Here is a 17,083-nt window from a genome sequence, read left to right as displayed (position 1 = left end):
CGAACTTGACAAGTGCTCTAACTATTGGACACATCACACATGTCAAGTGCTCTAACCACTGGACTACATCGAACTTGACAAGTGCTTTAACTATTGGACACATCACACCTGACAAGTGCTCTAACCATTAGACTACATCACACCTGTCAAGTGCTCTAACCAATGGATTACATTATACCTGTCAAGTGCTCTAACTATTGGACACATCACACCTGTCAAGTGCTCAAACCACTGGACTACATCACACCTGTCAAGTGCTCTAACTACTGGACACATCACACATGTCAAGTGCTCTAACAATTGGACTACAACGAACTTGACAAGTGCTCTAACCACTGGACTACATCGAACTTGACAAGTGCTCTAACCACTGGACGACATCAAAGTTGACAAGTGCTCTAACCACTGGACGACATCGAACTTGACAAGTGCTCTAACCACTGGACGACATCGAACTTGACAAGTGCTCTAACCACTGGACTACATCGAACTTGACAAGTGCTCTAACCACTGGACTACATCGAACTTGACAAGTGCTCTAACCACTGGACTACATCGAACTTGACAAGTGCTCTAACCACTGGACTACATCGAACTTGACAAGTGCTCTAACCACTGGATGACATCGAACTTGACAAGTGCTCTAACCACTGGACTACATCGAACTTGACAAGTGCTCTAACCACTGGACTACATCGAACTTGACAAGTGCTCTAACCACTGGACTACATCGAACTTGACAAGTGCTCTAACCACTGGACGACATCGAACTTGACAAGTGCTCTAACCACTGGACTACATCGAACTTGACAAGTGCTCTAACCACTGGACGACATCGAACTTGACAAGTGCTCTAACCATTGGACTACATCGAACTTGACAAGTGCTCTGGTTTGCACAATTGGACACAATAACGATTCTAAACAACAGAATAAAAAAGCACAAACCGATCTGGTTTGGACAACTGGGCACAATAATGATTCTAAGAAAGCTCATACCCATCCGGTTTGAATAACTGGGCACAATAAGGATTCCAAGAAAGCTCGTACCCATCCGGTTTGAACAACTGGGCACAATAAGGACCCATCTGGTTTCGACAACTGGGCACAATAAGGACCCATCCGGTTTTAACAACTGGGCACAATAAGGATTCTAAGAAAGCTCATACCCATCTAGTTTAAAAAACTGGGAACAATAAGGATTCTAAGAAAGCTCATACCTATCTGGTTTTAACAACTGGGCACAATAAGGAGTCTAAGAAAGCTCATACCCATCTGGTTTGAACAACTGGGCACAATAAGGATCCATCTAGTTTAAACAACTGGGCACAATAAGGATCAATCTGGTTTGAACAACTGGGCACAATAAGGATTCTAAGAAAGCTCATACCCATCTGGTTTGGTTTGTAGATGGCTTTGTCGAACTGGATAAGAATCATATGAGTCATCTTCTTCAGTGCCACGAGAGTGGAGTTTGTGAAAGTCAACCCACCAGAGCCTGTCACCGTCAGTTCGTAAGTACCATCTGGCACACTGGAACCAATCTGAAAATAATCATTAAAAATTCATTAACCCAAAGAAACATGACACTTTCAAATCTGCATTGGTATCGCACATTCTGGCTGTCTTGTACCTGTTTGTTTTGTCAATGGTTGGTCATTATGATGTAACTACAAAAAAACCCGTCAGAGAATTCATCAATCCAAAGAAATATGATACTGTCACAGTTGCACTGACATAGCACACGTTTACTGTCTTCAGCTGCTTGTAGCATTTCACCAATTAGATCAATCAGTAGACTAATGGTCTCCAGTTCAAACCCTGTCAGTGGAAGATTTGTTTTAGGGTTCGGTTTTTTCATTTATTAATAAGTGAATACGTACAAATAATTTTAATTTCAGTTTCATTTTAATTATTTGCTTCCAAGTACTTTAACAGTTGAGTGGCCTCCAAAAGAGCCTTGTAATAATTATTTTAAAAATATTCCCCATTCGTCATACTTTCAGAAGAAATAGGTGTATCATCAAAACAATGTCTCAAACAAATTAAAATAATAAACACAATTTGGGGGTGGGGGGGTGGGGGTTCCCCTTTATTTTTTTCTTCCATTTTATTTGGTGTCATACTAAAAATATATTGCAAGTTTAAAGACAGAAAAAAGAAAACACATACACACCCCACATACCAACCCCCCCCTCCCCCAACAACCCAAAATACATGTACCAAGGAACTACTTTGTACAAATTATTGTTACATAAGCTGTAAAAGGCTGCAAAGGTCTGATCAAAATTTGTATGTCGGGGTTGGGAGTGTTTTCGATCAGAATTTTATGAACCAATTTGTTGCCTCCGTGCATAAGCCGACTCTCTTCTTTTGGAAAGTATTTCTAGACTTCAAAAGTCGGCTAATACACGGCAATATACGGTACTACAAAAAATATTTACATCAAACTAAAAAAATTTTAAAGGATGTTACACATGTCATTGATTCAAAATAACATCAGCTATACATACCGCTAAGGTCACCATGTTAGCATCATCTGAAAATACAAAGATAGTCATTACTAATAAATTGATTTTTATACCACTATTGTTTTTCAACTTAATGATTTCTTCCATTCAGATATGATAATATCTGCATTGTCAAAAACTGACATTATGATGTCAAAACCAACTGATTTAAAACTTTGAGGTTTAGACAAAGCAAAACACAGGCATGGCACAGTAAATTGTGCACAATTATTCTATAATATTATTTTATCCTGCAATGAACATTTCTATTGACAGAATATGATGACTGATAAAGCAAAGTGATATCCTGCTACTAGCAGGATATGACTTTTGACGTCACTCGTGTGACATCACATGCATAGCCGCATTACAAAATTGCTCATTTAATGTCCAAGTCATCGTAAAATGTGATTGAAATAAAGCAAAGTGATATCCTGCTACTAGCAGGATATGACTTTTGACGTCACTCGTGTGACATCACATGCATAGCCGCATTACAAAATTGCTCATTTAATGTCCAAGTCATCGTAAAATGTGATTGAAATAAGAGAAATAATAGCTTTTCCCTTTTTATTATGTAACAGTGAGACAAAAATCAAAGCCTGTATATTTGTACTGAATAAGTACTTTATGCTTACCGTTTGCTATGTTGACAGTTTTGGAGGCAACAGGAGTCATTCCCTTTTGTCCGAGCGACACTTGCACATTAACTGGGCCTGATGCCCCTACAATGCTCACTTCCACGCTGTAATCAGAATCGGGACGGAAAACCGTGGGCCCCAAAACCAGGTAGTTCCTGAAATAGAACAAATATTAATTTAACAAAAACAAATGCAATATATAAATAGAGCTTATTATACGAGCTTGTGTGTCGTACTGATTTTAGGAAACGAGTGTCAGGATTTTTATATTAACCAATCAAGAACAAAGGTAATACATGAATCCTGACACAAGTTTCATAAAATCAGTACGATTCACACATGAGTGTAATACTAATAATTTCTTTATTATCAACATTACCCAAAATATTATTTTCATGAATAACAAGCTGGGACAGTGTCAAAACGTTTCAAACATAGCTAAAAAGAGACAACGAAATGCCGTCATTTTCAGAAATGATGTCATTTTGATAAGCGTTTACACTGGAGAAAACGCATTAAGTTATGACATCGCTTTACAAAATTATGTCATTTGTTGTGCATGTGAAATCATTATGACACACACAGGTCATACTAGTTATATTTCCCTGGATATCTTGAACTATGTGGATAATAACAAACATTTACTAATCTCACCAGGCCTCTGAGAACTGAAAACTGGAAAGGAAGGAAGGAAATGTTTTATTTAACGATGCACTCAACAAAATTTTATTTACGGTTATATGGTGTCAGACATATGGTTAAGGACCACACAGATATTGAGAGAAGAAACCCGCTGTCGCCACTTCATGGGCAAAATCAAGGATTATTGTTTTTGTTCAGGCCATAGCTAAATAAACGTTCCGTCTTTAATTGCCATGAGCAAAATCAAGGATTTTTTTTTTCTTTAGGCCATAGCTAAATAAATGTTCCATCTCTGCCATAAGCAAAATCAAGGATTATTGTTTTTTTGTTCAGGCCATAGCTAAAAATGTTCAGTCTTTGCTGTGAGTAAAATCAAGGTGAGCTGAAGATCACTCTCCTGAAATGGTGCTAGGTGAGCAATCACATGAAGTTTCAATTAAAATGCATTAACATTTTTAATTGCAAGGTGATCAATTTGTCACTCTCCTAAAACTCTCCTGACGAGTGTGGAGGGGAGCGTGAGTGATCACTTGCCTGTCCTAGTGAATACTGAATGTTTAATTTTGTTCAGGAAATTTTATTTTTTTTATGCAAGATTTTCAAAACATTGGAAATACTGAAGCATTACAATATTTCAGGGTTTCTACCAGAGGTAAAATGGGTATGGCGCCATACTCAAATTGTTTTGCAGATTTTATTTTTTTAAGTTGACCTTTTGCAAAAATTAATGAGTCTTATCTTTAGTGTATGATTTTCTTAACCTTAGCCCTAAACCTAACCCATTTTCTTTCTGGAGGAGGCCCCCCATAATCCCTATTGACTGCGGTTGCATTCAGCATACACATATGTAAATATTCAATTTCATAGTGCCATACCTAAAAATTTATTTCCTGTAGAAATGCTGTATTTATATGTTTAAAGGACAATTTTTTTTTTTAAAAAAATTGGCCAACAAATCAAACTTTTATCCTGGAGGCAGGCACAGATGAAAATCGAAAATGTATTTTATTACATGACTTAGGTTTTTTTTCTTTCTGAAACTGGGTCATTGCAGTGTTAATTTGTCTGATAGCCTGTTCTTGTCAGTAGCCAAACCAACAAGTCTGTTCCCTGTGTCAGGTCTGTACAGGTATCCGCAGCTAAAATCTGCCTGAGGCTCTGTCATTAATTAAACTGATGAACAAAAACCATGACACACTTTCACAAAGAGTAAAAAAAACCCAACAGATGTTTAAAAAGGAGTACACATGTACGTAGTAATAGTGTCTGGACATTATATTTAGGACTATATCAATTTTTATTTCCAGTTCAACTTATTTTCATGTTTATATCCAATTAAGGTTCAAGCACGCTGTCCCGAGCACACACTTCAGCTATCTGGGCTGTCTGTCCAGGACAGTGGGTTAGTTGTTAGTTGGTTAGTGGTTAGTGAAAGAAAAGAGGGTGTAGTGGCCTTACACCTACCCATTGAGCCCTTAAGAGCTCGCTCTGATTTGGAGCCGGTACTAGGCAACGAACCCTGTACCTACCAGCCTGTAGTCTAATGGCTTAACCACGAAGCCACAAAGGTCGGTTATCAATTTTTAAGCATGTCTCACTCAAAAACTGAATCCAAATTCATATTTTGAGATGTTGTGGGTGATCCCATAAAAAGGGTGTTATTTTAAATATAATTACAAACTTCCCGCTGTTATTTGATTTACTACATTCTGATTGGATGTCGTCATTTAAAAACTGAATGTTATCCTTCGATAAACATCAGAAAATTACATCATTAGGTTAAATGAGATGGCATTACGTAAAAGAGGTCATGGAAAGGACTTGATAATTATAGGACATTAAACGAGCTTCCATTTTGTATCATGTTTATGTCCTGAGTGAAATAATTTTCAATTGTCACGAGCTTTAGCGAGTGACACTAAAAATGATTTCATGAGGGACATAGACATAAATACAAAATGGAAGCGAGTTTAATATTCTATTTATTACCTATAATCGATCTTAATTTATACCACTCATTTCATTTTGTTGACATTCCTGTAAGGTTGTGCACCAATTGATGACGTCAAAAGTGTTATGTCCCACTTGGCGTTCTAGTGGGAAGTATCACTTTGATATGTACCAAGATATTTTTAACCATATGGGTAATAAACTGGTTATTGGAATAGGATATCAACTTTATGCTGTGAAGACAAGAATGGGTAATTCTGTGAGGCTTGGCTTTCCAAAGGAAAAGTAAAGTAAACTTTGTTTTGTTTAACACCACCACTAGAGCACATTGATTTCATTAATCATCCGCTATTGGATGTCAAACATTTGGTAATTTTGGACATATAGTCTTTGCGAGGAAATCTGCTAAATTTTTCCATTAGTAGCAAGAGATCTTTTATATGCACCATCCCACAGCCATTGCTATACCAGTCGTGGTGCACTGGCTGGAATGAGAAATAGCCCAATGCGTCCACCAACAGGGATTGATCCCAGACTGACTGCGCATCAAGCTAACGCTTTACCATAGAGCTATGTCCCACCCCATTCCGAAGGAAGTACATGTAATGTTTTATTTAACGATGCAACGAAGCTTGCTGAGTACAATTCCCTATTTGGCCTGAACAGGATAAAGTCGATATCCAACACTGTTAACTGGTTACCATCTTTATCCTGTAATCCATCAAACATTGAGAGAAAAAGAACTATTATTCCTGTTTATTTCAGTGACACTGTACAATTACCAATGTCAAGTGAATGGTTTTGTGTCATATCTGTCGATATGACATCCATGTGTATACGTCATCACAAATGATGAACCATTAGTATACATTTATGACTTTGCTTCAATCACAATCAGCTAATAGAAACCGTTGATAAGTACTGTCTGTTATTTCTGTTACGTTCATCTGGGTCTGAACAAAAACAGTCATCCGGAAACTGTTGCATAAATGGCTTTGCTGATTCACAGTTTGCAGATGATTTATTTTTTTCATACCCAGATCAATGTAAAAGAAATAACAGACAATACTTAATTGAAGTATAAAATATATTAAAGGGACGTTCTTGAGTTTGCTGCAATTTTTAACTAACAAAGACTTTTTAATGATTGTAATTACATATCAAATATATTTTTCTATATAAAATATTAGTGGCTGTATATTAAACATGTTTTTGATCATTCTAATATTTGTACTAGGTTAAATTTCTTTTTATTTCCTAAAAAAATTTTTTTTCGTACGTACAAAATTATTTGGAGACAAAATCCAGTTTGGGCTTCTTGCAAATATTAAGATGACAAGTAAATACACTGAATATACACACACTGATATTCTAAACAAGAAAATATTTTTAATATGTAAGTTTAATCGTAGAAATATTTTATTAGTCGAAAACATCTTACAATGCAGCAAACTCAGGAATGTCCCTTTAATGGTGAAGTTCATCATAACTGTCAACTAAGGTAGGATTGGGTTGTTTTAGTGATTATATTGGTGTCATTTGTTGTTATCTATCTGTTGAGAACAATGGCCACATTAACAATTCAAACCTTTTTTAGTCTTACTATGTCAAAGTTGGGGAGCCTTGACTCCATGTCATCAAACTTAATAATAGAAATACATGTAGTATAATAATTGTTTTTAAAAAAAAAGAGTTATCCCTTTTCCAAAGATCTTGTTTCTCCAAAATTACATTTTTTTTATGACTGGACTGGCTCAATAGGCCTACACCAACCAGATTCCAGTCTTCAAAATGGACCGACCAATCATTTTAAAGATGTCCAGAAGACACTTATGCCAAGGATACAGTTAAAGTTTAAAGTTTTTTTGTTTAACGACACCACTAGAGCACATTGATTTATTAATCATTGGCTATTGGGTGTTAAACGTTTGGTAAAGTTGACATAGTCTAGGAAACCCACTATCTTGTTTTTCATTAGTAGCAAGGAATCTTGTATAGGCACCATCCCACAGACAGGATAACACATACCACGGTCTTTGATATACCAGTCGTGGTGTACTGTCTGGAGCGAGAAATAGCCTAATGGACCCACCGATGGGGATCGAAGCGAAACCGACCACGCACCAAGCGAACGCTTTACCACTGGGCTATGCCCCCTCCCCCCTCAGGATACACAGAGAGTATTAATATCAATATTACTGAAGCAATAATAATTTAGAAAACAAACAATAAAGCTGACTGTGGCCTGTAGCCACTGCTCTAAATGTTATAAATGTTTTATACAGATCATGTACATCTATGCAAATGTTATCATAAAACCAGTTTCTTGGACCATGTAAACAGAATAAAATGCAATGCAAGGTCAAGGCCAAAGTGGTGTGTTGCTGAAATAATAACAAAGAAAGCATCCATTTGCAATAAATTGTCTACCAGTATGCTTGTGTATTTACTAGTTAAAAAGTACTTAGAGATATATATGTAGGAGATAAAGTCCATTTTGAGTTACCACAAACATTAAGACATCCACAATTTGTGTAAGAAGTGGGGGGCAAGGGGGGGGGGGGGGGCATGTGCCCCCCACTTTGTGGGAGCAACAATGTTGTTTATATATTTATAAATGTATTTATATGTGTGTGCCCCCCCCCCCCCTTTTTGACACCTTCCTATGCCTGTGTCATCAGATATAGTATATCGAAAGCATAATAATTTAACTACTAGTAATTGTATTGTTAAAAAAGCTCTGTCAGCCACAAACATGTTAGAATATCACTTGAAAAAAGTTTATGATTGAAGTAAAAGATAATAATTAAATATCCATTACTTTCATTACAACATAACGTCATCCCAATGGTCCAGCCACAGAAACGGGAGTTTGTTAATTTTTCGATGACTGTAAAAATTATGTCGTCAGGGAACATCGTATCTGACGACGTCATTTTATATCGGCAAGTTGTCTTATTGAGCGTTACTGTTTATGGGCCAAAAATAATTCAAAATAAAGTATGAAGTTTTACCATTATTATTAGCAAGTATGATTCAAATATAATTATAAGTATTGTCTGTTATTTCTTTTACGTTCATCTGGGTATAAACAAAAATAATCATCCGCAATGCCAAACTTATGTGAAAACAAGTTCACCGATTCACACAGTTTGTGGATGATTTTTTTTTTTTTTCATACACCGATTCATGAAAAGACAATCCTTAAATAAATTTAATAACGTGACAGAGAATGTATACTCAACAAAACTAGATACGGGCCAGTAGACTTTTTGTAAGTTTTTCCCAGTATTCAGGGTTTCTGCCAGAGGGTAAAACGGGTATGGCACCATACCCATATATATTTGCAGATTTAATTTTTTTAGGTTGACCTTTTGACAAAATTAAGAACTCTTTATCATTACTGTCTGATTTTCTTAACCCTAACCCTAATCCATTTTATTTATTTTATATCTCCTATCGACTGCGGTAGCATTCAGCACACACATTGTAAATATTCAATTCCATAGCGCCATACCCAAACATTTCTTTCTGGCAGAAACACTGGTATTGTATTACATGTATTTTAGCAATATTTCTAAACGTTGCTTGAGTACATTTATAACCAGTGATGCACACGAAAATCATGCACACTGTAGGTTTTTCATAATTTAATCATAATTTATATAAAGTAAAATGCCAAAAATATCTTCTGGTCTTCAGTTAATTTTGCCTGGTCTAATAGAATACACACCCATAAGCCTGACTGATGCAGGTGACAGTCAGGGCAAGAATCCACGTCCAACCCAGGGACATCGTGATAGGAATGTTGTTCAGCTAGATCTGAAAAAAAAAAAAAAAAAAACACCATTGATTTTATTGTTCACACAGGTACATGTATTTGTTCAGGTGTCAGCTTACATATAATATCTTAACAGTTCTTTCCAAGGTGAGTTGCATATATAGACCTGAAAACATGTATGTAATGAAAGGCCAATATTGACATGTAAAGCCTGATTTGTATGTGTATTGATATCTCTATGCACTGCATTGCTGTACATTTTGTAGTACTAGTAGCTTAGCTACGATGTCTGATGCAAAAAAGAAAAGAAACCTGCTGCCAGCACATTGAAAGGAAAGTTAGAATAGGGGATTGGGACACTGTCACATTGTGGGTGATTGATCATCAGCAGGGAACATTTTGTGTTCAAAATCCTGATTAGGAAAGGAAGGAAGGACGCACTCAACACATTTTATTTATGGTTATATGGCATCAGACATATGGTTACGGACAACACATATTGAAAGAGGAAACCTGCTGTCGCCACTTCATGGGCTACTCTTTTCGATTAGCAGCAAGGAATCTTTTATATGCACTATCCTACAGACAGGATAGTACATACCATGGCCTTTGTTACACCAGTTGCTAATGAAAAAAATGTAGGTCTCGTCTAACACTACAAGTTGCGATCAGCTACACAAATTTCAGAGATCATGCACTACACAATTTTAAGACATAAAATAGAAATTTACCACACCAACTGTCACCATTAAAATTTTACAAACAAAATGTTCCCTGATTACACCTCTGGTGGAATCTGTAACATGGGAACAGCAAACATATCCTACACCCTAAATACTGGAACAGCAAATATATCCTACACCCTATATACTGGAACTGCAAATATATACTACATCCTATATACTGGAACCGAAAATATATCCTACACCCTATATACTGGAACCGCAAATATATCCCAGACCCTATATATTGGAACTGCAAATATATCCTACACCCTATATACTGGAACCGCAAATATATCCTACACCCTATATATTGGAACCGCAAATATATCCTACACCCTATATACTGGAAAAATACCCTACACCCTATATACTGGAACAGCAAATATATCCTACACCCTATATACTGGAACAGCAAATATATCCTACACCCTATATACTGGAACCGCAAATATATCCTACACCCTATATACTGGAACAGCAAATATATCTTACACCCTATATACTGGAACAGCAAATAATCCTACACCCTATATACTGGTACAGCAAATATATCCCATACCCTATATACTGGTACAGCAAATATATCTTACACCCTATATACTGAAACAGCAAATATATCCTACACCCTATATACTGGAACAGCAAATATATCCTACACCTACTTTTAAAAACCAAATCTTCCTCACATGCACAAAACTCCAGACCTCCACATGAAATGAGATCTCTTCACATGTACTGTGTGTATGTATTATTCTCATCTAAAGACCCGAGTGAAATTGAATAATTACATGTACACAGTTTACCTGGGTGTTGAGTGTTTTTTAAATAATTTATTCTAATGCAGTTACTGACTAAGAAAACCGATTTACACTCATGATGAAGAATACCAGTTTACGCTTATGACTAAGAATTCACACATGGTACAACTACAGGTATTATTTCCTTCCTGCTGGTAAATTAAGGAAACGTTTGGGTGGACAGAATACATTGGGAACACCTTTTTACATTTACATGCACATTTTGGGTAATGGGTGTGGATCACAATGGCCTCTAGGACTACACCTACAAGACATTAAAAAACTGACAATATAAGGATGGGTGGGGTAACCGAAGTAATGTTTTCCTATCATTCACATTCACAGAGTATTGAATAAATTTCCACCTACTTTTACCTCAGAATTTCTTTAGAACTGCTGAAGCAGTATTTTTTTAATTGCAAGGACTACTACATACATATTTAATAAATAAAACATTTGACATATCCAGAATGTACATAAAGAGATAAAGTTTAAGTTTGTTTTCTTTGATAACACCACTAGAGCACATTGACTTTGTAATTTTGGTAATTCCCACTCAAATTCATCAGAGAAAACCTGCAACATTTTGAACTTTCCCATAGACAGGAAAGCATATACCACGGCCTTTGACCAGTTGTGGTGCACTGGTTGGAACGAGAGAAAACACAATCACTTGAATTGATCCACTGAGGTGGTTCGATCCTGCAATGCAAGCACCTCAAGCGAGCACTCAGTGGAGCTAAATCCTGCCCTCACAAAGAGATATGCAGCTACATATATTAACCCTCACAAAGAGATATGCAGCTACATATATTAACCCTCACAAAGAGATATGCAGCTACATATATTAACCCTCACAAAGAGATATGCAGCTACATATATTAACCCTCACAAAGAGATATGCAGCTACATATATTAACCCTCACAAAGAGATATGCAGCTACATATATTAACCCTCAACTAGGGAGCAGCGGGACCTAGACCAATGGTAAAGTGTTTGCTTGATGTGCGGTTGCAGCTACTGGGATCGAGATATGCCCATATGCAGCTACATATATTAACCCTCACAAAGAGATATGCAGCTACATATATTAACCCTCACAAAGAGATATGCAGCTACATATATTAACCCTCACAAAGAGATATGCAGCTACATATATTAACCCTCACAAAGAGATATGCAGCTACATATATTAACCCTCACAAAGAGATATGCAGCTACATATATATAACCCTCACAAAGAGAATGCAGCTACATATATTAACCCTCACAAAGGACCCATTGGGCTATTTCTCCCTCACAAAGAGATTCTACATAATTATTTCACAAAGTATGCAGTCAGTGCTTCACAACTGGTGTAACAAAGACTGTGGTATGTACTATCCTGTCTGTGGGATGGTGCATATAAAAGATTCCTTGCTAATAATTGAAAATAGAAGCTTATGAAGTGGCGACAGCGGGTTTCCTCTCTCAATATCTGTGTGGTCCTTAACCATATGTCCGACACCATATAACTGTAAATAAAGTGCGTTGAGTGCGTCATTAAATAAAACATTTCCTTCCTTCCTTTCTCCACTAGTGTTTCTTCCAGAGGGTAAAACGGGAATGGTGCCATACCCAAATTGTTTTGCAGATTTTGCTTTTCTAAGTTAACCTTTTGATAAAATTAATTAACTGTATGATTTTCTTAACCCTAACCATAAACATAACCCATTTTCTTTCTGAGGGAGGCACCCCCAATATCCTGTTGACTGTGGTTACATTCAATTCCAGAGTGCCATACCCAAAACTTTCTTTCTGGCAGAAACACTGTCAACTATAATAAAGATTACTGTTAGTATGGTATGTATCAGTGGATCAATTCAGATATGTCATGGGTCATTAATTTTCATTGGTGATGGGTCGGTTTAGGATCAGTAACACCTAAAACAGGGAATAGCATAGCGATGATAAAGCAGGTGACCAAAAGGTCATGACCGCTAAACCTTGTTTATAACAAAAGCATCATTCCCAGCCTCAGTGATGGAGTGGTCAAGCCATCGGACATAAGGCTTCTAGGTCCCTATGGTAACAGTTAAGGACCACACAGATATTGAGGGAGGAAAACCACGGTTGCCACTTCATGGGCTACTCTTTTCAATTAGCAGCAAGGGATCTTTTATATGCACCATCCCACAGACAGGATAGCACATACCTAGGTACTGGGAGGTTTGCACACCAGTACTGGCTCCCACCCAGAACGAGTTTTAACAACCCATTGGTTAGGTGTATGACCACTACACGGACTTCTCTCACTAACCACTAACAACTAAGCCACTCTCCTGGACAGACAGCCCAGATAGCTGAGGTTTCTGCCCAGGACAGTGTGTTGAACCTTAATTGGATATAAGCACAAAAATAAGTATAACTGAATGAAGGAAATGGTTTATTTAACGGCACACTCAACACATTTTATTTTCGGTTATATGGCGTTGGACATATGGTTAAGGACCACACAGACATTGAGAGGAAACCTGCTGTCGCCACTTCATGGGCTACTCTTATTCGATTAGCAGCAAGGGATCTTTTATATGCGCTTCCCACAGGCAGGATAGCACAAACCATGGCCTTTGTTGAACCAGTTATGGATAGTACATACCATGGCCTTTGTTACAGCAGTTGCTATACCAGTCGTGGTGCACTGGCTGGAACGAAACATAGCCCAATGGGCCCACCGACAGGGATCGATCCCACACCTACCATGCATTGAGCGAGCACCTTACCACTGGGCTACATCCTTCCCATTGATCAAATGAATGAAATCTCGACTATAACAAAACGATCATTGCCAGCATCAGTGGTGTATAGTGGTCAACTGAATGAAACCTCGACTATAACAAAACGATCATTGCCAGCATCAGTGGTGTATAGTGGTCAAGCCATCATGTTTCGCTCCCACCCAGAGCAAGTTTTGTTATCTCTTTTGGGAGATGTAAGGAAGGATGGAATGTTTTATTTAACGACACACTCAGCACATTTTAATTGCAGTAATATATGGCATCAGACATATAGTTAAGGAACACACAGGTAATGAGAGAGTAAACCTGTTACCGTCATGCAATGGGCTAGTCTTTCTGATTAACAGCAAAAGATGTTTTATATGCACCATTCCATAGACAAGACAGTACATACAACAATCTTTACCAAGACAGTACATACCAGTTGTGGTGCATTGGGTAGCATAAGAATGAGAAATCATCAAATAGCCCAATGGGTCCACTGACGGGTATCGATCCTAGACCGACCATGCATCAGGCGAATGCTTTACCACTGGACTACGTTCATCCCTTGGGTAGGTGTAAGACCACTACACCAACTTCTCTCTTACTAACAGATAACCCATCCTGATAAAGTCCAGGTAGCCAAAGTGTGTGTGCCCAGGACAGCATGCTTGAGCCTTAATTAACATACCGGGTAAGCATGACAATAAATTGAAATGCATTGGAAAAAAAACTATTTTATTTTAAATTGGGTGGGCCATAACTCATGGCAGATACGCCTGTACATGTACTCGCCTCAAGTCTGATGGCCTGTATGATTGACGGAAGGAAGGAAATGTTTTATTTAACAAAAGACTCAACATTTTATTTACGGTTATATGGCATTGGACGTATGGTTAAAGACCATACAGATATTGGGAAAGGAAACCCGTTGTCGCCACTTCATGGACTATAAATTCTTGAAATCCTAGGTTAAAATCTGTGCCATCAGACACATTTTGGAGGAAAAGGACGATTAAAATGTGAGGAAACGCAATGTTCCACGAGAGGAAAACAGCTGATCCAAGGAGAATTCCTACCCCTGAGCAACTCACGTAACAACACCATGCTTATTTTTATGCCCGCTGCAGACACTGTGTGGTTACTGGAGTAGCTACGTAATACAGATGTTATTGTATTGGTGTAATAATAATGATAAATGTACATACTCTGTGGAATTATGCATACATGTAGTCCTGGTATACATTACTTTGTATCATTAACCAGCAGGACTTTGACAAGTTAGTTTTTCATTAGTAAGGCTGCCTGAATATAAATGGACACCTCCAAATGTTTTGGAACTTCCATAACAGGTTTTACTTGTTACCACAAACTGTTTATAAAGCACAACATTATTCAAAGAAATTTAAAACACACCCATTCATGGAGTTTTATGTTCCTTTTGGTTGTTTACAGACACACCTATAGAAGCAAGGAAGGAAAATGGTTTATTTAATGACACACTCAACACATTTTATTTACAGTGATATAGCATCGGAAATTTTTTAAGGACCACACACACTGTCGACAGTTCACGGGCTACTCTTTTCAATTACCAGCAAGGGATCTTTTATATGCACCATCCCACTGATAGGATAGCACATACCACAGCCTTTGATATACCAGTCGCGATGCACTGGCTGGAACAAGAAATAGCCAATGGGCCCACCAACGGGGATCGATCCCAGACCGACTGCACATCAAGCAAACACTTTACCACTGGGCTACATCCCGCCCCTAGACACACCCATGGATGTATCCTTACCTGTAATTGTGATGACAAATTATATTCTTTAGAAATACAAGACATTGAAAATTGTTTAATGTTTAACTCGCAAAAATGTTAACCCAACCATGACACACACTGTAACATTAATATATATTTGTAAAAAATAATAATAAAAATAAATAAATAAATAAATAAACCCCCCAAAATAAACTATTTCTCCTGAAAATATGGAACACGATTTTATCTGTACTAGTACATGATGAAACTATACACAAAATTTCAGCTCAATATCTCAAAGCCTTCTGCAAAAAACATCCGGAAAACATAGACAGACGGATGGACAGACAGACAGATGGACGGATGGACAGACAGACGGATGGACGGATGGACAGACAGACAGACGGACAGACAGAGATGAAACCTATAGTCCTCTCCGGATGGACCAGTAGGGAACTAAAAATATCAATGTACATGTACAGTGTTTCTGCCAAAAAGACATAATTTGAGTTTGATGCTATGGAATTGAATGTAACCAGGTCCAGTCAAAAGGATCTCCCCCAGAAACAAAATCGGTTAGGTTTAGTGTTAGGGTTAAGAAAATCATACAGTAATGATAAAGAGTCATTACTTTTGTCAAAAGGTTAACTTAAAAAAATAAAATCTGCAAAATATGGGTATGGCACCATACAAGTTTTACCCTCTGGAAGAAACCCTGATGTATGTATGGATCAAACATACAATTTTGTCAATATATACATGTACACAGATATGTAGATAATACACAATTATTTTTCATGAAATGTTATAGTTAATGACATTCATTAAATGGACATACCCTAGTTTTTAAACACTAAGGTATATTTTTGACTATTAGAAAGAAAGAAAGAAATGTTTTATTTAATGACGCACTCAACACATTTTATTTACGGTTATATGGCGTCAGACATATGGTTAAGGACCACACAGATTTTGAGAGGAAACCCGCTGTCGCCACTACATGGGCTACTCTTCTGATTAGCAGCAAGGGATCTTTTATTTGCACTTCCCACAGGCAGGATAGCACAAACCATGGCCTTTGTTGAACCAGTTATGGATCACTGGTCGGTGCAAGTGGTTTACACCTACCCACTGAGCCTTGCGGAGCACTCACTCAGGGTTTGGAGTCGGTATCTGGATTAAAAATCCCATGCCTCGACTGGGATCCGAACCCAGTACCTACCAGCCTGTAGACCGATGGCCTGCCACGACGCCACCGAGGCCGGTTTGACTATTAGAGCTGTTTTTGGTAACTGAAATCATACTTTACTTAGATTTTATGGTTTAGATTATCAATTTCTGGTGTTTTTTGGTCATAACAAAATACATTTCTCATATTTTTTTAAAAAGCATGTGTGTCTGGAGTTGAGTTTTAGTCTATTTTTAGAGGGTATTTCACCATTTCAAAGTCACAGACTCATGTTTTACTCAACTACAACTTTCTCCAAACATGTTACAGGTTTGTAGATTAATT

The 17,083-nt window shown here is 37.4% G+C and overlaps 1 protein-coding gene across 6 annotated transcripts in view; it reads right to left on the bottom strand.

Moving 5' to 3' along the window:
- The window catches only part of LOC121388637 (CD109 antigen-like), a 135,138-nt gene that overhangs the window by 99,109 nt on the left and 18,946 nt on the right, over positions 1-17,083 (bottom strand). For all 6 annotated transcript variants that reach the window (XM_041520063.1, XM_041520060.1, XM_041520061.1 and 3 more), the window contains exons 2-5: positions 9,476-9,564; positions 3,148-3,305; positions 2,513-2,538; positions 1,390-1,543 (exon numbers count right to left, since the gene is read on the bottom strand). In XM_041520063.1, coding sequence (XP_041375997.1) covers positions 1,390-1,543; positions 2,513-2,538; positions 3,148-3,305; positions 9,476-9,537 — 400 coding nt within the window. In that variant the 5' untranslated portion in view covers positions 9,538-9,564. The remainder of the gene's footprint in view (positions 1-1,389; positions 1,544-2,512; positions 2,539-3,147; positions 3,306-9,475; positions 9,565-17,083) is intronic.

Source organism: Gigantopelta aegis, chromosome 14, assembly GCF_016097555.1.
Source record: "Gigantopelta aegis isolate Gae_Host chromosome 14, Gae_host_genome, whole genome shotgun sequence".
NCBI classification, from domain to species: Eukaryota; Metazoa; Mollusca; class Gastropoda; order Neomphalida; family Peltospiridae; genus Gigantopelta; species Gigantopelta aegis.
The sequence above is the reverse complement of the archived record's forward strand: the minus strand, read 5'-3'. Positions and strand labels throughout refer to the sequence as shown.